This window comes from Hydra vulgaris, chromosome 02 (genome assembly GCF_038396675.1).
Source record: "Hydra vulgaris chromosome 02, alternate assembly HydraT2T_AEP".
In the NCBI taxonomy this organism is placed as follows: domain Eukaryota; kingdom Metazoa; phylum Cnidaria; class Hydrozoa; order Anthoathecata; family Hydridae; genus Hydra; species Hydra vulgaris.
In genome coordinates this window covers 182,501-208,416 of record NC_088921.1, presented here as the reverse complement: position 1 = coordinate 208,416, position 25,916 = coordinate 182,501, and the positions used below count along the sequence as shown (strand labels likewise).

The 25,916-nt window shown below is 29.8% G+C and overlaps 2 protein-coding genes across 3 annotated transcripts; one reads left to right on the top strand and one right to left on the bottom strand.

The window, feature by feature from the left end:
* Positions 1-1,025: 1,025 nt before the first annotated feature.
* Positions 1,026-25,874, bottom strand: LOC136076617 (uncharacterized). 2 transcript variants are annotated; one of them, XM_065789902.1, is made up of 6 exons: positions 24,428-25,874; positions 24,262-24,332; positions 21,210-21,242; positions 21,017-21,086; positions 8,835-8,943; positions 1,026-2,233 (listed from the first exon to the last, which is right to left on the bottom strand). In XM_065789902.1, the coding sequence occupies exon 1, from the start codon at positions 25,872-25,874 to the stop codon at positions 24,615-24,617; it is 1,260 nt and encodes a 419-aa protein (XP_065645974.1). In that variant the 3' UTR covers positions 1,026-2,233; positions 8,835-8,943; positions 21,017-21,086; positions 21,210-21,242; positions 24,262-24,332; positions 24,428-24,614. The 2 variants fall into 2 exon arrangements, with proteins under 2 accessions (XP_065645974.1, XP_065645975.1); XM_065789903.1 differs by lacking the exon at positions 8,835-8,943.
* On the top strand, positions 9,626-10,561 carry LOC136076313 (uncharacterized). Its single transcript, XM_065789785.1, has 2 exons — positions 9,626-9,831; positions 9,981-10,561. Exons 1-2 carry the CDS (start codon positions 9,714-9,716, stop codon positions 10,166-10,168), a joined length of 306 nt encoding a protein of 101 aa, XP_065645857.1. The 5' UTR covers positions 9,626-9,713; the 3' UTR covers positions 10,169-10,561.
* Positions 25,875-25,916: the final 42 nt, after the last annotated feature.

Genomic DNA, 25,916 nt, shown 5'->3' with positions numbered 1-25,916 from the left:
AGTGACGGATCCAGGAATTTTGTTGGGGAAGAGAGGGGTGTTGTAATATTTTTCTATTTTGTATCCTATTTGCGTATAATGCAAAAAAAAAAAAGTCCTCCATTTCTAATATATTTTAGGACTTTCAGGTTATGGTATTGAGGAAGGGAGGATGCATCATCCTCTAACTCATCACTCCCCTCCCTTTCTGGATCCGTCACTGGAGCTGCTCTAATTTAGCTCTTTAAACTTCTTCGTGTTTCTTCGACCTCCAACTTTAATAGTGATTGCTTTCAGCTTTATTAAAAAAAAAGTTCGAAAATATTCGTAAAGCAAAAGCTTTGTAATAATGAAATGAATGAATGAAATTGAAATGAATGAAAAAAAAAGCTATTAAAGTAATTCAATATATTCGACCAGTTTTATGATTAAATTCAACGTAAAACATATACATATATAAAACATAACTTTTTTCTTTTCTATTTTTTTTTTTGAAAAAATTTTACAAGTATTCACCACATAATTATTATTATTTACACACATAATTAAAATAAATAAATTAAATATCTTAATATATGCAGATTTTTTTTAATATGAAATAAATAATCAATAAATGATTTTACTTTTTATTTTATTAAGGTGGTTCACCACTAAAAAAAAAAAAATCTCCAAATATCATAATTTCAAATTAAAAAGTGTATAAAAGCATAACATAAGAAAATAAAAAACAACATAGGTGTCATTTTACAACAATGTATTCCTAAAATTGCGAAAATATGTCATAAAGGTTGCAAAATCAGTCAATTTTGAACAAAATTTTGAAAAACGATAACTAGGAAACAATTAGAAGTTAGAGCTTTATATTTGGCAAACAGTTTAATGCCCATAAAATGAAGGGCCGTAACCAAAATCATTGTTACATTTTTAGTAAAAGTTGAAATTTTTGATTTTTTTTTGGCAAAAACATCAAATTTTGGAGGGTTGGCTAATGAAACGAAATAGTAAAATGTAAATAATTCATTAACTACTTTGTTTTTAGCATATATTTTGGTTCAGGCCCTCTATCATTATATGTAGAACATGTCCTAAAAATTTGAAGAAAAAAACTTAAGTCATTTAAAAGTTATGACATTTCAAAAATTAAAAATTGCGCAAAAAAGTGAATGCAGAAAAACAACAATAAACATTTTATAACTAAAAAAAATATCAAAAACTTCCAGATAAGTATGGTTCAAAAGTTTTCGGTTGTTGTTCTTCATTTTGCCAACCCTTATTTATGGCTTTTAAATGTATCCTTCTACTTTTTTTTTCAAAAGTGTTTTTTTTTATTCATACTGGTAACGCGTTTTTGATCCCTACAAAATGAGGACATTGTGGATTTTACACCATTTTCAAGGTTGAGGTGACTCATTACTCTCTGAACACCAGCAGTTCCCTCATTAAAATACAATACAGCTGAGTTCACTCCCAACTGAAATGAAGCTTTGTGAATAAAAATGTTTTTCGGGCATCTAGATCATATAATACTATTAGGACCCTCATAAGAATTCTGTGTTTGACCATGAGTGCATTTTTTCAAAAGGTTGTCATCACTCAATTCTTCAAACTCTTTCGTAATGATATGATATATTCATACTGGTAAATTAACTTTAGGTATGTAAATGCTGTAACATGAAGAGTTTTCTTTCTTCCATTTTCACCAGCTATTGGGACCCACAAGACATAACACGTGGCGATGAAATTGATCTGGAAAATTAGTGCAAAGGTAAAGAACGGCGCGAATGTTTTTTTTCATTTGGTATACCTTTTCATTTTCACTTAAGGAATTATTAGCTGCAACCTGTCTAATAGCCATACCAAAAAAGTTTTGTATTTTATTAATTGCGCATTCTGTCAATTTTTCTTGTCCAGTTAACCGATTACCATGGTGATGTCGATCTTTTCTTCGACTACATAGTCTTGTACCAATGTGCTTTTGGAATATGACCAACACACTCTAACTTTTCCGGTTCAATTTGATACTTTCCATATGGATTACTGTTAAGAACATCATAAAATAAAAATCCCCATCTCCCAAATTATATTTATAAATCAAATCATTTTTTTCTACAGAACGATTATATATCTTTACCACACCAACACTTTCCATTGCCCCCGACGAGGCAGTACCAGTTATACTGTGTGAAGTGACTAAAAAACACTTCAGTTCTTTACAATTGCACTAAAAAATAGCTTTCTGCTCTTTCCAATTGTACTAAAAAAAAAAAAAAACTTGCTTAGCTAAGTTGCCTAGTTCTTAAGAATCTGAAAACAAATAAGTAAAAAACCAAGAACAAACAACCATTTATTTATTAAAACTACTATATTTAAACAAATTAAATTAAACAAAGAACAACATCAATTCTCCTGAAAGGCTAAAAAAAATATTCAGCTCAAATTTGTTTGCAGACCTTGCTTGTAAAACCGTGTGAATAAGAAACACATTTAGAAAAGCCTAAAAACTACTTAAAAATGACATAAATATGCAACATTGAAGTTTAGACGTCAACTGGACTAATTATTAGTAGATGTTTTTAAAACAACTCATACAAATTTACAACACTTTGTTCTTCTATATCGCATAAATCCATCATATGATAAATATGAAATTAAAAAATGTAACGAATAATTAAACAAAGAGAAAGACATCATATATGAATTTAGAAAAGCCTAGAAACTACTTAAAAATGACATATATATGCACATTGAAGTTTAGACGTCAACTGGACTAATTATTAGTAGATGTTTTTAAAAAACTCATACAAATTTACAACAGCTTAATATTATACTAATGCGACTAAGCATTTACATAAAATATAATTATAAAACTTACGGGAAACTTTTACGATTCAAAAACACGCGGTATACAGTCGGTTAATGGTTGGCACAGAATGCCAACAGTTAGCCAACTATAGCCAATACTGGCCCGTAAGTTGGACCAACTAAAGCGTATTTATTGGGTATATCAACTGTTAAAAAAAGAGTCATAGTTAAAAAGGATTAAAGAGTCATCGTTAAAAAGGATTAAAACAACAATCTTGAGAAAAGGATTTAGTCGTATTTAATATTGTTCTATAAAAAAATTTGGTGGTATATATAATGTTTAAAAAAAATGTTACATGAATTATTTTTGAATGAGACATTTCAAGAATAAGATTTACTATGTCTTATTGCTAACACCTGAGATGAATTCTCAGGTGTTTGCAATAAAACAAAATAACCCGTTAAAATAATAAAATAAGAAATTTAGTACATTATATAAAATAAAAACAATTAAAAAAGAGAAAAACTAAAACATAATGTTCAAATAATAAACAAACATATAAACTATTAAAGAAACAAAATACTTTATTAATATTAAGTTAACAGTTAACAGACTTAAATGTATTCTTGTAAAATTGACTATACTAAATACTATTAAATACTTTTCATTTATGATTGAAAAATTATATACTTATTTATTAAAGTAAATTTCGAGCAAAAATAACTACAATGAATTTAAAATAATTTAATATTAATATTAAATTATTCAGATCGGCTAGAATTGATTTTAAAATTGCGACTTAAACTTTTATATTATTATATTTAATACAAATTTTTTTTAAAATAAGATACATGTTTATAAAAAATCAGTACTGAGTAGCTTTAAAGTTTCTGAGTGAAAAAGCTTCTGAGTAATAACTAATACACAACAGCTTAAATATTCTTAGAATCTTTAAGCTCAGATATTAGCTCAGATTAGCTATTGAGTATATAATTCACACTCGCAATCGAATGGATTTTCATTCGAAATTTCATAAAGAAAAATTTTTTTCGTTAAAATCAATCGAATGGAAACAATATTAGTTGATTTACTGAACAACATTTTGTCTAATTTTTTAATAGTTTTTGTTTCGTAAATTTTAAGTTGGAAATTAAAAATCAAAAATGTTTTTACCAGATAATAAATAATAAAGATAAATATCCCTAAATCCTCCGCAGATCTGCCTCTGTTTGGTGTTCATTGGTTTGTAGTTTATTTCATACCTTTGGTCCTTTAAGTAAGATCGAAAATTCAGTTGCCGCAAAATAACTTTTAATTGTATATTGCCCAAAAGTTGTTTTAAACAAAAATCTGGTTAAGTGATCATTCTCATTTATTTTGATTAACCAGTTAAACATTTTAGGATTAACACATTTAATATTTTTGAACATATGAACAACATGTGACATTATATACCACATTATACAACTTATACAACAACATGATGACATTATACTTCTTAGCTATACCCTTTCTGACCTTCAAAAGCTTATTAATACGAGCAGTATATGTATAAAAAACTGCAAGAAATTGAATCCTAACAAAACCGAATTCTTCCTTTTTTTCACCGGAAAAAAGAAAACTAAAAACTGCCCAATAACAATTATTAACCAATAAATAAAACTTCATGATAAACTTTGTAATCTAGACTTTACTTGGGATACAAAGAGTTCACCAATTGCCTTACTTAATTGTTTAAATATTGATTGCCGAATAACCAATTTCCGGATAATAATCCGAAATTTTATTCAATCAGGAATCCGTTTTGCTTACCCAAACTCTATTATCCAGGTTTCTAAAATTTTGGCATATATTTTTTATATAGTATTTTTTTAGTAATTTCATGAGAAATTTCGCTCTAAGCGATTAAGCAAGACTTTGAAGTTTTATGTTTACAAATTTACAAAAAAAACGAAATTTTTATTTCGCCATGAGCATTAAATAAATTCGTATCATCAGGTTATGGTAACCTGTTGCCTAATAATTAAAAACCTGTGTGTAGTGACGGATTCAGGATTTTTTAGTGTTTAAGCGAATTCAAAACATTTGTATGTTTAAACTTATGTCAAATAATGATAGTTTGCAAAAGGCTGAGATGATTGAAGTCTGAGCAATAAAGTTAACGAGTTGCTCCCCCCAGTTAATGAATTGCTCCCCCCAAACTAAAAACGTGGGGGTCAAAGAATTGATAAAATATTTCTTGCACTGTTCATAAGTAGACTTATATTTATCGATAAATTTTAAGTTTCATAATTTTATAAATTCTTCACTGCCTGTGTGTATCATTCGTATTAATATGGTTAGGGTAATTTATGGAAAAGCGATAAATAGAGAAAAAGCGAGAAGTTAGCAGGATTGTTTTGTCGACGCTAGTTTTGATTTCGCCTTCATGTTTAAAAATGAATTTGTTAAAATTGACTTTAAAAAGGATTTTTTTTTTTTTTAATTTTTTTCTTAATTTCGTCGTAGAAAATTACGATTTATAAAATAACATAAATACAAATGGCTTGAGCAAGAAGAAAACATCAGTTTGTCTTTTTTACAAAGTTGCGTTATGGTTTCATTGCAGGTCGTTTTTTACAAAGAAATATATATGATCGTCACAAATGCTTGTGATTAAATATGTATATAAAATGCTACTTTCCATAATTTTATATATATATATATATATATATATATATATATATATATATATATATATATACATATATATAAATATATATATATATATATATATATATATATATATATATATATATATATATATATATATACACACACAAACACAAGGACAGTTAAGTAAAGAAACTTAAAAACTGATTTCTCTGTGTGTTCAACTTTTAATCTGTAATTATAAGTCTTTATAACTACATAAAAATCAAATAATAAAATAATAAATTAAATTGTTTATAACCTATCTCTTTTAATCATTCTAATCTATTTTAAACTTGTCTCCTAATACTTAACTAGGTAATAACACTAAGGGTCATTTTAGTATCATTTGGAGATTTTAAGTTTTAGAACCGTTTTCCAAACGTGAATCTTAATTGTTTAGTTTACAAAAAAGGTGATTACAATTCAATATCAAATTTTATTGCATCATTCGACTGGGATTTTTTATTTCATCATAAAACTGCAGATTAAATGTTGAATAAACCAAAATCTTTGTTTGAAATATCATTGGCATATCTTTGTTTGAAATATTTTAGATAGTTCAAACAAAGATATGCCAATGATTGCCAAATGCCAATAACAATAAAACCTGGAGCACACCAACCTTTAAAAACTACTTTAAAACTATCATTACCTCCATCTTTTGTTTTGATTGTTATTTAGACATATATATACATAGTGATGATAAATCTTACCAGCATACTTTTAACGCCTAAATACTCAAAGCTGATCAAACTTGGTATGCTTTCAAAAGATTTTTCAAGGTCCACAAATACCATCCAGAGATCTTTTTTTTTTTTCCTAATGTCATTCTTGAACTTGCTTTACATTTAATAGTGCATCTGTTGTTCCATTCCTGACTTAAAACTAAACAACATGTTAATATGCGGATTCTTATTATTTTTTCCCAGATTATATTGCCTTCTATATAAATGTTTACTATCCAACTTTTTATGTACAATTGCGCTGCAAAGATCTGAAATCTACTGATTATCTACATCCTTTAAAGTTTTCAACATTTCAGCCATATTATTAAAAAAAATAGAAAAAAACAGCGACAAAAAAAAACTGTTGGAACCCTGAATTAATAATAACAGTAACAACATTATTTATAAAAAAATAAATATATATTAAAAAAATCTTACCAACATCATTTTGAAATCAACTCATTTTGTTTATTTAACAAGTTATCACCTTTATATGTTAAAAGAAGAAATTTTTCGTAAAAGAAAAGATTGCAAATTTTTGACGAAGTGTTATAAGAATTGCAAGGTTTTACAATTTTCCACTCAATTAAGCGTGTAAACATTTTTTCTTTTAGGTCCCCAATTTCTTTAGACAACTAGGTATCATTTTTATATTTATTTATGTTAAAAGATTTTAGATGGTTACCGAAATTTATATGGAGTTTCACATAAGTCAAAATATACTTTTTTTGCGGTCAGGTTTTTGCAGACACTTATTTGAATGACGAGTAACACGAGAATGAATTTTAGTAGATAGCACAAGAGACGCTAACTCTTTAGAGCAGTGCCTATTATAGTATTTGTAGAAAAAAGAAAGAGAAGCAACATTACGACGATATAAAAATGGTTGGAGGTTGGCTGCAAGAGCAGGTCCAACTATGTTTACAATGCATTTTTGCACCTTGTCTAAAATATAAAGGGCATCATTAGAAGATCCGCCCCAGATATGACAACAGTATTCCATACAAGGCCGGATTTGAGATTTATAGATATAGAGAATAGAATCCGAAGTAAGAAAGTGTCGAGCTCGATAAAGAGATGCAACCTTAGCAGATGCTAACTTTGCAACTGATTTGATATATGGTTTCCAAGAAAGATTGGAAGTAGGAGTTAATCCTAGAAGATGAAGAGTAGGTGACTCATCGAGTACATCACCGTTCATAAATATAGGAAGATCTATATTATTGTGATAACGATTGGCTGAAAAAAATTGAGTTTTATCTAAATTAAAGTTCACCAACCACAGTGAGCCCCATGCTGTAGCAAAAGTGAAATCCTTTTCAAGCTCAAATGCCCCCTCCAAGCAATCAGAGGGTGTTGGTTTCTTATCACGATAAGAATAATTGGTAATATCATCAGCAAACAATGCCACCTTAGATGTGAGAATATTTGGAAGATCGTTAATGTAAATTAAAAAGAGTATAGGGCCAAGGATAGAACCTTGAGAAATTTTTTGCTACGATTGGAAAGGAAGGATTTAATAATCTTAAAGAGGTTTCCGGATCCAACATAAGTAGAAAGCTTATGGAGAAGACCAGCTTGCCAAACTTTATCAAAAGCTTTAGAAATGTCAAAAGCGATGGTCTTAACCTCTTCACCTTCATCTAATTCACGATAAAACCTGTCAGTTATTACTGTTAGCAAATCAGCTGTAGAACGAGAAGATCGAAATCCATATTGATGGTCAGAAAGTAAGTTGTTAGATTCAAGATGAGAAATTAAGTGTTTGTTAATTAAAGATTCAAAAACCTTGCTTATGATAGGAAGAAGACTTATGGGACGGTAGTTAGACAAATCAGATCGCTCTCCAGAATTTTTGAAGATAGGGATAACAGATGCCGCTTTCCAGCAGACTGGAAAACAAGACTCTGATAAGCACTTGTTGAATAGTTTTGAGAGTATAGACGACAGCTCCGGAGAACACTTCTGCAAGACAATAACAGGTATGTTGTCCGGGCCACAAGCTGTAGAAGAGTCAGGGCAGGAAATCACTTTAGATACAGATGCTGGAGTGATATGAATGTCAAGCAATGGATCAACCTGTTTGTTGGCAATTTCAGGTAGAACGCCTTCGATTCCGATACGATTTAAGGAAACAAAGCGGTTGGATGAATCGGCAAATTTTCTAGGGCGGCACTAAAAGCTTGCTACATAAAAAAATGCTCGGAAATCGACATCAGAAATCAAAAAACGTTGATGTTGATTTCCAAGCTTTTTGCTGTGTATATACTTTAAATTTAACTGTCCGTGCGCAGACTGTTAAATTTAAAGTATGTTATTTAAAACTGAAATTACAATCAGTTTAGAGATACTAGCACCATTTCTAATATAAACCAACCCTTATCAAAAGATAGAATAAACAAGTGTGAAAAATTGTTCAAGATTCAAAAGAAAAACTCTGAAAACTTATTTTCTTTGCTGTTTTTGTCAGAGTACACAGTATTTCGTTGTAAAGATAATATTCTATATGTTAGTCGCAACCTTTGATTTTATTAAACTATTCCTATTTGCTTCACTTAAACCGCTGAAGTGATTAATCCTAATTAGTTAACTTTATATTTTTTATTTACAATTCATAGTCACTAAAAATTTACCTGTTCACTTTTTAATTCTCTAACAAAATCCATTATTGATTATGGCTAGTTCTTTCAGCTTTTTTTTGCCACCTTTTAAACGCTTCACACTACTTCGGATTATACCGAACTATATAAATAAACAGTAAATTCACGGAACAATACAAAAATATGTTTAAGAAAGATAAGTGTTGTCCCGCATTAGTTCGGTAAAATTTACAAAAACAATGAAACATTTTTATTACTTTTTTTCATGTTAAGTTTTATTTTCTGACTTCAAAAGAAATGTTACTTTAAAACTATGGTTATCACGATTGCTTGTATATTAAAATATTATAATCAGGTGCGGGGTGAAAACATATAAAAAACTCTCTGATTATTAGCTTGATACCTTTTTACGTTTTTTACCCAGCTGAATTCGCTGCGTAGCGTTTTTACTGTAGATTTATGCAAACTTATAAATTTTTAAATAAACTAATAAAACTTACAATATTTTAAAAAAATCCGGATTATCTCGAATAAAGGAATACAAATTTTTTTCAAAAAAGTTTGAAGTAAGTTAACAATTAGCATTGTGACTTAATATCCATTAATAAGATGTTTGTCGTAAGATAAAATTAAAAATGTCATGCGTTAGACAAATAAATTGATTTAGCCTCGTTCAACATTTTTTGCCTCACTATATTTAACATTCTTTTTTAATTTATATACTAGTATCACATTTTAAAATGAGTTTATTAAAATTTATTTGCGTTTGTTTATTGTTTATATTAACATTTATTGATTATTTGCTACATTCCTTTAAATTATTATAAAGGAAAATTTTCTATTTTTAAAGGCGACAGTGACGGTAACAACGACGTTGTAGATAACATCCCAAACAACTTTAAACCAAACTTGATGGAATCAGAGCAACAAAATGATGTTAAACCTTTTAAAATAAGAACAGAATTGCAAAATAGCAATGAAGATAGCTTTTGGGATAAAAATGGAAACATTGCGTTTTATGGAGTACAAGGTAACCTGGCAGTTCACGTAATAGTTTGAGCATATACCTGAAAATGTTACAAGACTTGCATGTTTCTGAAAAATTGTTGTCGCTTGTACTCAAATATATTTTTAAAACTGTATTTTGACTACAATAATAATGTTTAATGTTTTATTTAGGAGAAGTGGATAAAGAGATACCCAAAAAACCAAAGTATATTCTTCATCTTCTGGACAAAGAAGCGGAGAGCTACGAAATGGCAAACAAAGGATATAGACCTACTTTGTTTAAAAATAACGAAGAGAGGTTTATGTCAAATATTTTATATTCCCAAAACAGTAAATGGAGGACTCAGCGATGTGACTGAAAACTTTCTTAGAAATAGTTATATCCCAATCAGATCAGTTTGCAAACCCAAGTGTTGAAAATAAAAATTATTTGGGGATTCAAAGGAGTCATCAGCAAATTCATAATCACTTAAACAATTATTTATGACGTGAGTGGCAAAATTATCATAAGCATGAAAGAGAAAATGCATTACAGCGCGAAAGTGAAGAACTGATTGAACAGGAACAAAAAGAGCACGCTTCTTTATTAGCCTATAGACTGGCATTACAAGAACAAAAGCATTTTTTAAAACCCGTTGGACCAAAAGCTATCGAACCTGGTAATTTTTTAATTTTATTTAAATACTTTATATGAATATAAAAATAAAATTGATTATCACTCAATCAAGTATAGCTTGTGAATATTTATAACACCGAGCTAATAGTTATTGAATATTTATAACACGTGTCTTGTATTCATGTATTCCTCTATAAAACTTAATATTTTAGAACGTTAAATATTTTTGTAAATATTTCCACTGAGTTTCTAGTGAGTACCCGCGTTAAATCGACGACGTTATGTCGTCAAAACAACGTCTAACATCAAAACAACGGCACAACCTTGACTTGACGCTGGTTGCCTGCTAGATTGCTGTAACGCGAACAGCTTTATAATTAGTACTTTTTTTAAGAACTGAGTTTAATGTCAAATAGAGGAGCAAGACAAAACGCGGAAACAACTTATAATAGTAACTCAAAACAGATGCAGTATAACCCCCTAAAAGAATCTGGAAGATTTGCTAGTAAGTTGTTTGACAAGTTTAAAATTTTGTTTAAACTGATAAATGAAAATATTTACGAACAAACACGATATTTAATAGTAGTGGAAGTCACTTGTAAAATTTATATTTCATCACTTGAATTAAAACTCATTTCATAATTTAAACATAGAATTGTTAACAGGGGCGTGTCTAAGGAATGTGTGCTACGTCGTTGGACGTACCCAAAAAAATCAAATAAAAGTTTCTCAACTTAATTATATTGTTGAAAAAAGTTTTACTATATACAGCTATTAAAACCAAACTACGGCAAAAACTAAACAAATTATTTGCACGGTTAATTATGTGAGACGGTTGGAAGAAAATTAAAAAGCGGAAAACCTAATAGTATTTCGGTTTCATAATTTTCCGATTATTAAATAATAATAATTACAATATTTTGATGGAGGTTAAACTAACTTTTAAATGTTAAATAACTTAATAAGAAACTTGAAATGACATTATTTTATTTCGTTATATAGAACTTTATGTTTTAAATTTTTTCTTTCGTTAGTTTAAAAAAAATCAAAATGATTTTTTCAGTTAAAACAAATAAACATTTTTACAATGATCTTGTTTTACAATTTTTATCAATAAAATTTAAATAAAAAAAAATTAATAACGACAGGAGCAAGTAGAAGACAGAAGTCTTGTCACCAAGCCCCTATAGTAAGCGTAAAATATATTTTACAAAGTTCTCATTATATAAATTTACAAATACTCGTTATATAAAAAAAGTTAGAACATAATTACAACAAGAATACGACAAATTGCAAAAATTAAATAAATACATGCAGTAAAAAATATTACAATATTTTTCTTTTTCATTTAAAAATACAAAAATATGTTTGCGCCTGTTAATTCAAGTAATTACTGTTTAACTATACATGTAAAACAATTAATTGAAGTTATACTTTTCATATTTTCATTATTAACTATGTTCCACAGACGAGGCCCTCTATATGAAATTGAGTAACTAGATGTTTTAAGAGTTGACTGGTAAATTAAAATATGGATAGAGCACGTCGTTAAGTATTTATGATTAATTTTAGAAATCGATTATTAATTTTAGAAATCGATTATTAAAGGATTTTGGAAACATGTCATTTTAATATTTAAACATGAATAACAAGTTTTGTAACACGTTTAACTCATAGACATTAAGAGCTTTTATTTCCCGGAGTCTTGGACTACCCTTTCAACATACACCCTGAGTAAAATTTTAGTCAAGTTTTATTGTTTAACTGTCATCAGGAGGTAAAATAAGTAACAACGCGTATATATCAACGCGTAACAACAAGTATATATCAAAGTAAACATCAAAATATATCAATGGATATTCCCAGTTTTATTACACTAGACTGCATATCGTTTTTATAACATTTTAAATTATAAATTAGAAGAAAAAGAGTTTTTAATAAGAAAAATAAAATTCCTACTAAATTATGTTTTATTAAATTTATTAAATTTTATTAAACATAAAATATGGCCGTTGATTAGTTCAAAATGTTGCATAATTCATTAGTTATATAGCATTTCAAAGAAAAAATTTGTCCGTTAAAGAAAAACATTTCCTTTAAAGTTAGGCGATCAAATATAAAATTGTGTAGAATTTTTGATATCATGGTATCCTTTGGATACAAGAAAGGAAGTCAGAGTTATTACAAGAAGAAGCTGTTTATAATTGCGTCGAAAAAAACCAGTATTAGTTCCTTGGTTTTCTTTGATAATCAAACATTTGTGGCAAGAAATTAGAATGTCTATAGCCAGATTTTAAACTTGACAAGTGTACATTTTTATGTAGCGATATTGTTTATCCTGTATGAGAATCATGAGAATCATAATAGGAACTATGATGAACCACATGAAGGAAAAACTTGTTTATTTAGTGTTTTAATAAAAGTTGTTACTGATTTTTCTTTGGATGTTATGAAATGTAAAATCGTGGCATGGATACTTTACTAAAGTTTTTTATTCCTGTGGTTTTCTGTACAAAATTTTTATGTATAGATTTGTTGAAGAAACCGTGACCAAATTTTAAGTTTTTCCTAACACAACATCAGGTATGTATTGAAGGAATGCTGAGACTTCCAAATAAGTTTTAAACAACAATCAATTCATTATAAACGAAATTTTATAAAAAATATTTCCGAGCTGAATTATAGTTAAACTCTTCAAGTACTCAAAAAAAATCTATGTTGATACAAATTTCTAAAAAAATAGCACTGAGAAATATCTTCATACCATACCGCTCTTAAAAATACAGAAAAAAGTGTAACACAAAATTTGGACAAAGAAAACGGTTCCGTTAAGATCGGATTTACGTGTACCTAGTTATAATTATATTTTTTATAGTTTGAATCTTGTTCAAGTTCAAAGACTTTGTGTCTATACTTAGAAATATTGTTAATCAACATCTCCAAGTATGCTTTGAAGGTTAAAAATTGCATTTTAAGTTATTGTAAATTGGTTATCACTGTTTCTTTGCCAGACCATCTGAGTACTGAGTTTAACACAATGTTTAATGTTACAAATTTAAAGTACTTTAAAGCAGCTGTGTTTTAATTTCTTCATTCTAATCTTTAGTTTCTTCTAAAAATAATTGCAGAAATTCAGTGTTTTGTTATGCTAGTTGGAAAGACCACATCATATCTTTAAGTGCCTTTTATTTAACCAAAGGCTTCATTAGGTTTCTTTATTATTGTCAAGCAAAGGCTTTATTACGAGAGTTTGACCTGTGGGAAGTTTAGTTGAATTTCACTTAACTGTCTGGGAGGGGGCATAGTTTTTTGGACTTACCCAAAAAATTTCCTGTAAACGCCCCTGGGATAGGAATAGAAAATCTTTGGTGAAAGATTTTCCAAAAATTACCATGTTTGTTTTTTCGTTTCGAATCTTACATTAAATCAAATGCTAAAACGATTTAATATGAGATTCGAAACGAACAAACAAACATGTTCACCGTTACAAAATTCAGAAAAAAGTTCAATCCGCTTTACCCGAAAAAACCCTTTGGAGGGACGAAAGTACACACATTCCTGATTCCAAAATCAACGAATTACGACCAAGAAAAAAAAGGCAATTTAAATTTTATTCTATAAGCACATGACACATAAATGACAACACACATTTTATTTTGCATTTTTACAGCACATTTAACTTGAAAAACTCAATAAAAATAAAGAAGTAATGCTAAATCTTCTGATTTGACTAATAACTTATTCTGAAAACATATTGAAGTAAATGAATTCTGGTCTTCGTTGGTTTTACATGTGTTTGCCATTGTAGTCCAAAATGCACGTCTTCAATTTGCTACCATAGTTAGGATTACTTGCGTCTCTTTTGTATCTTTTCCAGTGTTTAGCAAATGAGTGGTGAAGAGCTTCTGTTGACTGCTCACTGCAAGGTCCAAGTGCAGTGTGCTTCATTTCAATGATTTCTTTGATGTTAAAGAAGACTGCATATACCTTGGGCGTCACTGAAATATTTGAGAAAGCCAGATATGAGGTTCGAAATGCATCAACTTTTACTGCATAGTGTGGATCAAGCTCTTGTCCGAAGCATGCAGTCACAACTGCTCCAAATTTTCGAAGGACATCAATGATACCAATAGCTTGAAATGCAGTTTCTGCCAGTTTTTGAAAGAGATCAACATTCTTCAAAAGCTTGTGGCATTCATTGCCAGCAAATTGACATCCATGAAGGGGTTGTGGTTGAATGTTAAGGAGTCCAATCATTAGCTTTGGGTCAAATGTCTCTTAAGGCCTTAAACAAGTGATTGACAACCCCAAGCATCAAGTGTAGTCCAATCCTGCAGATTTAAAACCTCTAAAGCTCTTTTTGATAGAGCCAAAAGTCCTAAGCTGCCCAGGAAATTAAAGATGTTGACAATCAGCAGTACACCATGTGCAGGGGTGAGTGCTGGAGTGTGCTTGTAAACCACAGACAATGTTTGCAACCTTTAAGAAATGAAGAAGTTTGTAGAGCTTGAATCAATGAAAGTAATTGCTTGATATTTTCATATGTTTCTATTACTTAACTTTACTATCTTTGGCATGTGGTGCAGTGAGCAATCACTTGCTTGGGGGAGAGTAACTGATATCACTTGTGTCAATTATTCCCAGACTGACTTTCAGGAATCCACCTAAACCATCTATTCCACACTTGACAATGTTGTCAGAGAATGATTGTCAAGACTTTTGAACTTCATTCAAAAGCTTTTTTAGGTCATTGCAATGAACAACAGTTTTTGACTTTTTGGTGTTTGAAGCTTTTTCAGTTGACGCATCAATGTCAGTTTGTGTGAAATGATCTGATAAACGTCTTCTAAAGGCATCAAACTTTGCATGAAAATTTCAATAACTTTTATTCTGCTATCTTGATGCAAGTTTTTTAACACCAGAGTTTGAAAAATTAGTATTCACCTGAACAGTGACAAGGTCTTTCGCTGTCATGATTGGAGCATTGTCAAAAAGTTTTTTGGCACTGGAAGATCCTAAAATACAGAACAATTAGTTGAATAGTGTAACAAAGCTTAATAAGATCTAAATTTCACTAAACCAATTTGACAATAAATTTTAAATGATGTGGGGTTCTATTATTTTTATAGTAAATTTTATATCGTATAAAATTAAAATGATATTAACAGTTTACCTTTTGTGATGGGGATAGATCTTCCACTATGTTGTGCAACTCTGATTGTTCAATGTGGAGATGTATCTTTTGAAAAAATCACTGAAGATGTTATCTATTTTGCCAATGTTTGGTCTTTTGTCGCAAGGGTTTGCATATTTTTTTAAATGTTGCCTGATTGCACTCATGAGCAAGGCCTCTGCCTACAAGCGCAAGACACTCTAAGCATCTTCTGTTAACTTTTGCTGCTGCTGATGGTATCGGATCAGTACTGATTGGATGCTTTTCTTTCAATTTTAGCCCTCAAACTTTGCAAATAAGACAGTCACAGTTTTGTTCTCGTGTCTCTGGTCTGACTTGAATGCTCTTGTAGTTGAAGATAGGTGGCAAGAGGACAAGCTGGCCAGAATCCTTTTTACTCAGTTTCACTCTGCAATTCTCGCATATTCCCTTTGGGACTTAAGTATCAGAGAAACCAATTGGTTTATCAAGTAGAAATGATAATCAAGTTATCAAGTTGATTGAAGTTTTTCATTGATGAATGTTTCACTTGTCTATCACACTTTTGAAAGCACAAGAAGCAGGGTGCGGATTCACAACTTTTGCGTAACTATTGCGTAGCTGAGCAAAAGTTACGAAAAACTTACGCAAAATATTTTTTGCGTAACTATTAGGTATTCACAACTTTTTCGCAGCATTTGCGTTAAGTTAAGGTTGCGCATGAGTTACGCAAAACTTAGGCAAAAACTTACGCAAAAACTTACCCAAAATTTAAGGCAAATATTTTATAACTATTTGTATAAAGGAAGTAGTTAGTATTACTAATTCTTTTTTTATTAAGACACACAGGGCAATGTGACCAAACAGTGAATGTTTCTTTTTTAAAGTCAGGGCTTAAATTTACTTACAATTATTTTGTTGTTGTTGTTGCTATATATAAAAATGTAGCAAAACCGTATAGGGGCTATTCAAATAATACGTGATACTCTTATATAGGGTGGAGGTGTTTGAAAGTGTCACCAAATATCACATGGGAGAGGGGGTGGTTAGCCACAGTGTGACATGACAAAATTTTTAAAATTTTAATTTTAATCACAGCAGAATAGTAAACCTTTAGCATAAAAGTACAAACTCAAAAATATATTTGTTTAAAAATAATGTCACGTCACAAATAGGGCGGGGAGAGATTGTTTAAAATGTTACATATACAAAGAAGGGAGTCTAGCAAAAAAGTGTTTCGTATTATTTGAATAGCCCCATATAGCATATACGTGAAATTATTTTTAAAAGTAATAGCATATATAGCATAAACAATCTTTCAATCTATTTTTAGTATCTATTAGCAAAATAATCAAAATAATTAATAATTGGATTAAAATTGGAACAAATAGGAGTCGGTTGGTTTTTTAAATGAGATATCGATTATTGACAAAGTGCAACACATCTATGATTTTAAATATAAACATTACAAGCACTCATTAAGCAATAATTCGGGCATATTTATTCAAATCCAAACGTGTAATATAAATTGTATTATCCTGAGCTTATATAAGTAATTATTCGGCTTCCTGTATCAGTGAATGCTCATTAGTTTTATGTAACCCTAACTCTAAACCTGCAGCGAACCTTATTTGTAAACATTATATAAATAAACTAAAATATACAGAAAACTAGCTTTTGAAAGAACTTTTTTTTCTATTTTTAATATAAAAAGAAAAAGAAAAACAACATGAAATTAATATTTTGAGGCATTTTTTTGGCGCCCACAGCGGTCCTATAGTACGAAAAAAGGTATGGGTTCACCCCTGATCAGATCATGCAACTTGTCTTGCATTGCTTCAGGAAGTTAAAACAAAATACTTTAGTTTAGCATGAAATTTCACGTTCATAAAATAATCGAAGTGCTAAACTAAAGTGTTTTTTTTTTACTTCTTGTTTTCATTCTTACTTCTCATACCCTATAAGAAGGTATAAGAAATAAGAATGAAAAGGTCTAGTTTTATCATATAATTGACTTGAATCAAAAACACCTTTATTTGCCATAAAATATTTCATTTCAAATAAAGAAATTGCTTCAATAAATTCAAGAAATACATTTAATTGCATTCTAGTATATTTGAAACTATTTATAAACAAAATTTCTATAGTCAGAAATATAAGGAACATTTTGAAAACATAAGCAAAAGTTCAACAACTTTTCCATAACATACTATGAAAAATACATTGTATTTTTCATAATATGTTATGGAAAATGTTTCAATTATATTAATTAATAAAAGTTGAGTTTGAATTAAAACCCACTTGTTTTTTGTAATTTTTTTGTGCAGTGATATTTCAGATTGAGAATTTATGGTACCATATTTGCACAAATAAAAACATGATTTTTATATTTGATGGATAGCATTAAGTTAGTTCTGTGATTCAGGTACATGCGGTATAAAAAAGTTTGACTCTTTGACAGAGCAAGTATTGATTAAATCACAACAACAAGTATTGTAGTAGGTTTTCAGAGACATCAAATACAGTACAATCTAATAGCTACAACCAGTGTGAACAATATGCTCTCATCTCAAGAGTTGTAATGGAATTTTTAACAGCAACAGATAATAATTCTACTGAATTGTGAAAAGCACTATCACTCCATTTGGACTAACTGGTGGATCAAGGAACTTTTTATGGAATTTCTGCTCTTTGCAATAACAAACTACAACAATGAGATTTCATTTAGATATACAAAAAAAAAGGATCTACCCAAACAATTTAAACAATTACAGATTATGTTTATTATTTGCAAATAACAATATTATTTACCAAAAAATTAGGCTTTAAAAAACAATGCTCTTTATTTTAATAATTTAAGTTATCCATAGATATTAATAATATCTCCTGATAATTGAAATAATTAAAAACAGATTATTATTCAAAATAATCTTTATATTGTTATACCTTTAATACCTTTGAATAATTGAAATTATCGAAAAACATAGCATCATTATTTAAAGTAAGTTTAACATTTAGGTTATAATACTTTTTTACTTCAATAGCCTTACTTTTTACTTCAATAGCCAATTACTCAGAGATAATTTTTGCATTATTGTATTTTGAAAGTCTTGTTCTCATTTATAAATAAAAAAATAGATATTTAAAAAACTAATGAATTGATTACATATTTTTGTGAATATTGTATCTATATTAGCACAAATATTTTCTCTCTCACACAGAGAGGGAGAAAATTTTTTTTTAATTTTATAAAGTGAGAGAGAGACTCTCTCTCTCTTTATGCTAGTTATGCAAGTTAAAGTATATACTTCAATAATATTATTGTATATATTTTTGTATAATATAGTATAGTATAGATACAACCATAAGTTTATATAGTATGGATACATCGTATAGTTTTGATGTGTGACAATAACTGGTTATTAAGTTAACTTATTTAATAAGTTATTGATATACTACAAAGCTATATAGTATATATCCGTACTATGATCGCTCTCCTTGTTTTAGCTAGGCTATGAGAGAGTGAACCATTCATTATATAGATTGTGTGTATATTTTTTTAACCTTAAATTTAAGGTAAAAACAAGTTTTATAAAATAAGTTTATGTAGTACATCTAAACTTTTGGTAAATATACTGCTATTGTTGTTGCTGTTAAAAAAAAAACTATAGTTGTATTATTTAAATAAATAACTTAACGTATAGCAGTATAAAATTAAGATAAAATTATATTTTATTGGCAATAACAAACAAAATCTAAAATCTTTTATAATAATAAAAACGCCATTTTTAAATATTTTTAAATGAGTCAAAGTTACGCCAAACTCAAGTCAGAAAATAGCAGACGTAACTTTTCTTGCGTAAAGTTTGATGAGCACTTTTTAGGAAAATGTTGTGAATACCGTTTTTTAGACTTTTTGCGTAAAGCTTGGTTTCCAATAGTTGTAGAAATGTTGTGCAACAATTGTGCGTTTTTGTTGTACAACAATACACGGTTTTCGAAATTCCCAAAAGTTGTAAAACACACTCATGTTAACAAACACACAAAAATTTCGAGTAAACAAACTTAAAAAACGTACGTTTTATAAGAGAATCAAGCTGTTTCTTTGAATAGATTTTATATTTTGGTATGTTTTTGCAAAATGAAATGATTATTTTGAAATAAAAACTGCTAAATAAACTAACTATTTTGATTTATTATTTTTGCTTTAGTTTTAATAAGTAGTTATTGGTAAAATGGCATATCATTGCATTGTAAAAAATTGTTCAAATGGAAGCTATAGACTTATGAAATGGAAATATGCAATATGCACTGAACATAAATGTAGAAAAGAGGATATTGGATGTAGTTGAGCATCGCCTTTTCATTTATTTCCTTTTCCAACTATCAAAAAATCTCCCTCCCAACGTGAAATTTGGATCAAACTAATTAACCGCTTAAACACTAATATAGCCATTCCAGACAATTTTTTTATAATCTAAAAAAATTTTTTTAAATTCTGTCAGAATTGCCCAGAACTGTCTATTTTACAGACTGAGGGTTTTTACTTATTTACTTAGTTTTGGTGTCATATTAACTCTTGAATAACTCTTGAACCATTACATTTGACTTGAAATTTTCCATATTGATTCACCAACTATAAGAAAATAAATCACCAAAATATTTTTATTTAATTCAGTCGGGATTGTCCAGATTTGTCTATTTTACAGGCTGTGGGTTTTAACTTATTTACTTAGTTTTGGTGTCATATTAACTTTAGAATAACTTTTAAACCATTATTACATTTGACTTTAAATTTTCAATAGTGATCCAACAACTATAAGAAAATAAAATACGCCAAAATTTTTTTGTTCAACTGACGAGATTTACCAGAATCATCTATTTTACAGACTGAGGGTTTTCACTTATTTACTTAGTTTTAGAAAATAAAATTTGGGTTATATTATAATAACACCATACAAATGTGCATAAAGGAACCATGGAATGCGAATAGTACTAAATTTTGAAATTATTGTATAATTTACAGATCGGTCAGTAAATTACTGCAAAAGGGCTACACAAACCAACTTTGAATATATTTGATATTTTTCAACCGTTATTAAATTTGATTCGAAATTTTTCATAATGGTCCCATTTTTATTCATCTGACGAGATTAACCAGAATCATCTATTTTACAGACTGATGGTTTTCACTTATTTACTTAGTTTTGGAAAATAAAATTTGGGGTTTTATTATAATTACACCATATAAATATGCATAAAGGAATCATGGAATCCAAATCATACATCATTTTGAAATCATTGTATAATTTACAGACCGGCCAGTAAATTACTACAAAAGGGCATTAAAATCTGTCGAAATTATTCAGAATAACCTATTTAACAAACAGAAGATTCTTCAATAAAGTTAAAATTTAATTTTTAATGAAAATAACTTACAGCAAACGAACTTTCTGAAATTTGGAGTACTTAAAACTGCAATAGGCAGGTATAACAGCAGAAGTTATATCTAAAAATGTAAAAATATTATTATTAGAAACACAGATACACAATAACGTGTTAAAAATATTTTGTTAATTCATTTTAAAAATATATAAATAAAAAACATTTAAAACTAAAATAAGAAACTTACTCTTAGATTGCTTATGTGAACCTATGAAAACGCCTAAGATAAAAAAAAAATGAAAACAACATAGAAAAATGTTTTTATTCTAAAACTTATTTCTTGGTTTTTAGTGAATGATTGGAAGTAGCAAGTTTCAGTAACGAAACAAACTAATAATCATTTTTAACAATAGACACCATCGAGAAGGTAAGCCAAGTTGTCTATCAACACAAAACATCACAACAATAACATCACAATCACAAAACACACAGACCCTGTGGCACTAAACGCTCCTAAGTCACACTAGTGTCACTAAGTAATGGGTTAACTTTTAACCAAAACTAGTGATCATCCTGAAAAGCTTAAAGGTGGCTCTATTTGCAGATGACATAAGAAACAAATGGATTTCAATCATCTTGTTTTAGAACTGACTTGCTAACTGTTGTTACAGAATGGTACTACATAGCATTACATAGAGGTGGTTAGGCAAATTCTACTGCTCTGGATATCAAAGGCTTTCGATAAAGTCTGGCATGATGAACTTACCCATCTTTTTGCAATTTTTTAAGTTGTCTGTTAATTGTTATCTAGCTATATATGCAGTAGTGGTGTTGTGGTAAAACGCTCGCTTCATAAGCGAGAGGTTCCGAGTTCGATCCCTACCACGTCCCTGGTAGTACCGCGCTCAACTTGTTTCTCCGAGCAGCTGCCTTGTTCGTCGAGGTTCGTGTTTCGGAGTTATAGAGTTGAGAGAGGGTTATAACCACTATTAAGTAGCCTCCTCATCTGTAGTGGCCTTCTTGGCCTTGAGGAGGTGAATAACAAAAAAAAAAAAAAAAATATAAATATATAAACTTTATCTAGGCTCATCCAGTAACTTCCAACTTTAAAAGTAGTTACCTTCTGATGCTTGCTCTACCCCTACTTCTATCTACAATAGTAAAATTGTTCCCAATCAAATTACTGTTTTTGTACCTTCTGATTTAATTTTGAAAATTGCTAATGATGACTTTTCATGCTGTTACCCCAACTTCTATTGCATACATCCCTTTAGGAAATGGTTCTAAAAACTTTCTTATTAAAACGCAATTTAATCAAGAGAATCTTCCAGTTTCTAATTTGGATACTACCTATATTATTTGGTGATTTCACCTATCAAATTAAGAAATTTTAATTTGTAACATGTAATTGACGTTTTTGAAGAAGGTAGATATATCTAATGGTCTAATTATAAGCAAGGGTTTTGAGTCATTAATTAACAAACACTTATGCTCTCCTCTTGAATCTAATAACTTACTTTCTGATCATCACTATGGATTTCAATCGCCTCATTTTACAGCCGATACTACTATTTATTCCTGCCTTGATAAGAACGCAACACTCTCTGATTGCTTGAAGGGGGCATTTGAGCTTAAAAAGGATCTCACTTCTGCTACAGCATTAGGCTCACAGTGGCTGGTGAACTTTAACTCAAAGAAAACTTAACTTTTTTCAGCTAATTGTTATCGCCATAATCTAGATCTTCCTATATTTATTAACAGTAATGTACTCCATGAGTCATCTACCCTTCGTCTTCTAGGATCAACTCTTACTTCCTATCTTTCTTGGAAACTGTATATCAAATCCATTGCAAAATTAGCATCTGCTAAGGTTGCATCTCTTTATCGAGCTCAACACTTTCTTAGCCCGGATTTTATTCTTTATCTCTATAAATCTCAAATCCTTTCTAGTATGGAATACTGTTGCCCCATCTGGGGCAGATCTTCCAATAATGCCCTTTCTCTTTTAGTCAAGGTTCAAAAATGCATTGTAAACATAGTTGGACCTGCTCTTGCAGCCAACCTCCAACCATTATCACATCATCGTAATGCTGCTTCTCTTTCTCTTTTCTACAAAAACTATAATGGGCACTGCTCTAAAGAGCTAGCGTCTCTTGTGCCATCTACTGAAATTCATTCTCGTGTTACTCGTCATTCAATTAAGCCTTATCCTTTTATTATGACTGAAATAGTAATAAAGTTGCAAAGACAAATAAATTTCGAAAAAAAAAAAAAATCAAAAAGAAAAGAGAAATGTTGTTAACAAAACCTCAGATTAGAGGGTGACACAAGTTTATTAACAAAAATTAAAAATAAAAATAATTATAGAATACCAAAACCTGCCGCTGTAGCCAACCATTGTCGCACTGTCATAGTGTTGCTTCTCTTACTCTTTTCTACAAATACTATAAAGGGTGATGTTTTAAGGAGCTAGTGTCTCTTATGCCATCTGCTAAAGTTCATTCTTGTATTACTAATCATTCAATTAGGTTTCATCCTTTTACTGTGACTGTCCCTAAGTGCTACAAAAATTCTTATTTGTGTGACTAATCATTCAGCATCATTTTACTGTATATGTTCCTTCATGGTCTAAAAACTTTTTTTTTCTTTAACAAAACATAAATATACATATAATGACTTAGGCGTGCATGAATGCTGTGCCAGAGAACACAGACATACATATAATTCCATCAGAACATAGACATACATATAATGACTTACAGGTACATAAACAGAAACTTACATATATTGACTTACGGGTGCGTCAATACCGCTCCAGAGGTCCAACAGAACACAAACATATACATAATGACTGACGGGTACATAAACACAAACATACATATAGTGACTTACGGGTGCGTCAACACTGCTCCAGAGGTCCAACAGAACACAAACATATGCATAATGACTGATGGGTACATAAACACAAACATACATATATTGACTTACGGGTGCGTCAACACCACTCCAGAGGTCCAACAGAACACAAACATACACATAATGACTAACCGGTACATAAACACATACATACATATAGTGACTTACAGGTGCGCCAACAACACTCCAGAGGTCCAACAGAACACAAACATACACATAATGACTAACCGGTACATAAACACAAACATACATATAGTGACTTACGGGTGCGTCAACACCGCTCCAGAGGTCCAACAGAACACAAACATGACTGACGGGTACATAAACACAAACATACATATAATGACTTACGGGTGCGTAAACACAAACATACAAATAATTACTAATCAGTAGATCAACACCGCTGTTGAGGTGAACAGAAGACAGGTATTCATATTATGACTTGTAGATGCACCTACAAAAATATACATATAATGACTCACAAATACCTAAACACAAGGATAGATATATTAATGGTACATCAGCGCAAAAATAGAAAGCATAACTTACCAGTATGTTGTCATGGCTGCAGAGGTCCAACAGAAATCAAATATACATATAAAGAATTGTGGGTGCGCAAACACTGCTGCAGATGACCAAACAGATTACAAACATAAAGACATTAAATTGAATAATAATAATAGCAAATATAAATGCAATAAATTGAAGTTGAATTGACATTGCGTCAAAAACAATATTAACAACATTTTTGTTTTTTTCGAATTTCGCCCTCCACATAACCATCAGCCTTTCCCTCTATCACAACACATTTCATCATCCACTCTTTGACTAACTCAATATCGTATTTATCCTCAAATCCGTCATATAGTATCTCAAACTCGCATTCATCATCAAATTCATTGTCATCTAAAACACTTACTACGAGCCCTGAATACCATACATCCTTTCCACCTTCATCTACCATTTTATGATTAATTCTTTTTCCTAAAAACTTTGGAACCCCTCCCTTTGATGTGCCTGCTCTTATTATTTTTCTAGTTTCCATTAATAATCTAGTGTCACCCTCTAATCTGACCTTTTTTTTTAATGTTAACAACATTTCTTGTCTTTCATTATTCTGTCTGATGACTGAACATTTTATTGTATTTGCTCGTTGTTCTGGAGCATCTTTTAAAAACTTAAAAATTGATAGCAGGTTTGTTTTTAACGCCTCTATACCAAATTTTTTGTAATTTTCACCTTCTACCTTTTCTCCTAACTGTAGCCACTTTTTTTGCTGTAGTACTTTTTTTCGAAATTTAATTTGTCTTTGCAACTTCATTACAATTTCATTTTCAGTACCTAAGATATGCTCCAAATCCTCTTTACACAAAATTAAACCACCATTCTTCCCAATTTCTGTTGTCAAAAACTCTTTTTCTTCGCTTGCCTTTTGTTCCTTTATTTCCTTTTCTAAGTTGCGCTTGTTTATCTCATCGATTTTGTACTGCAATATATTTGCTTTTTTTTCTCTGTACTTTCTGATATATCCTTTTCTATTACTCCTTGCTAGTAAAACTAGCCTTGCTAATTCTTCCTGGGATTTCCCGTATATCCAATCAGCTGTTTTGTTATTGTTAAACATGATGATACCAGCTGCAGCTACTGTTGTCATGTTAGGTTTCATTTTTAACCTGCGGTCATAAGAAGCAAAGTCACGTTCAGACACAATGTTAGTACGCGAACATTTTTGAGTTTCCTCAAGAACACCAACATCTGGATTGTGATATTTCCCTCCAGGCAATTGGTCTCTTAACTGACTCTGGATCATAACTGAACACGAACAACATATAACTTCAAGACATTCTTGTGTTAAGGCATCCAAAAGTGGATCATTACAGTTAAAAAACAAACAACCAAACAATTCATCCTTAGTGAGATGTTTGACATCAAAAAATGTAGAACCACTTAACATTATTGATGCATCAGAAGAACAACAAACAAAATAATTAAACATTTACGACCAAACGGTATTTAAAAAAAAAATATGACCTTCTTT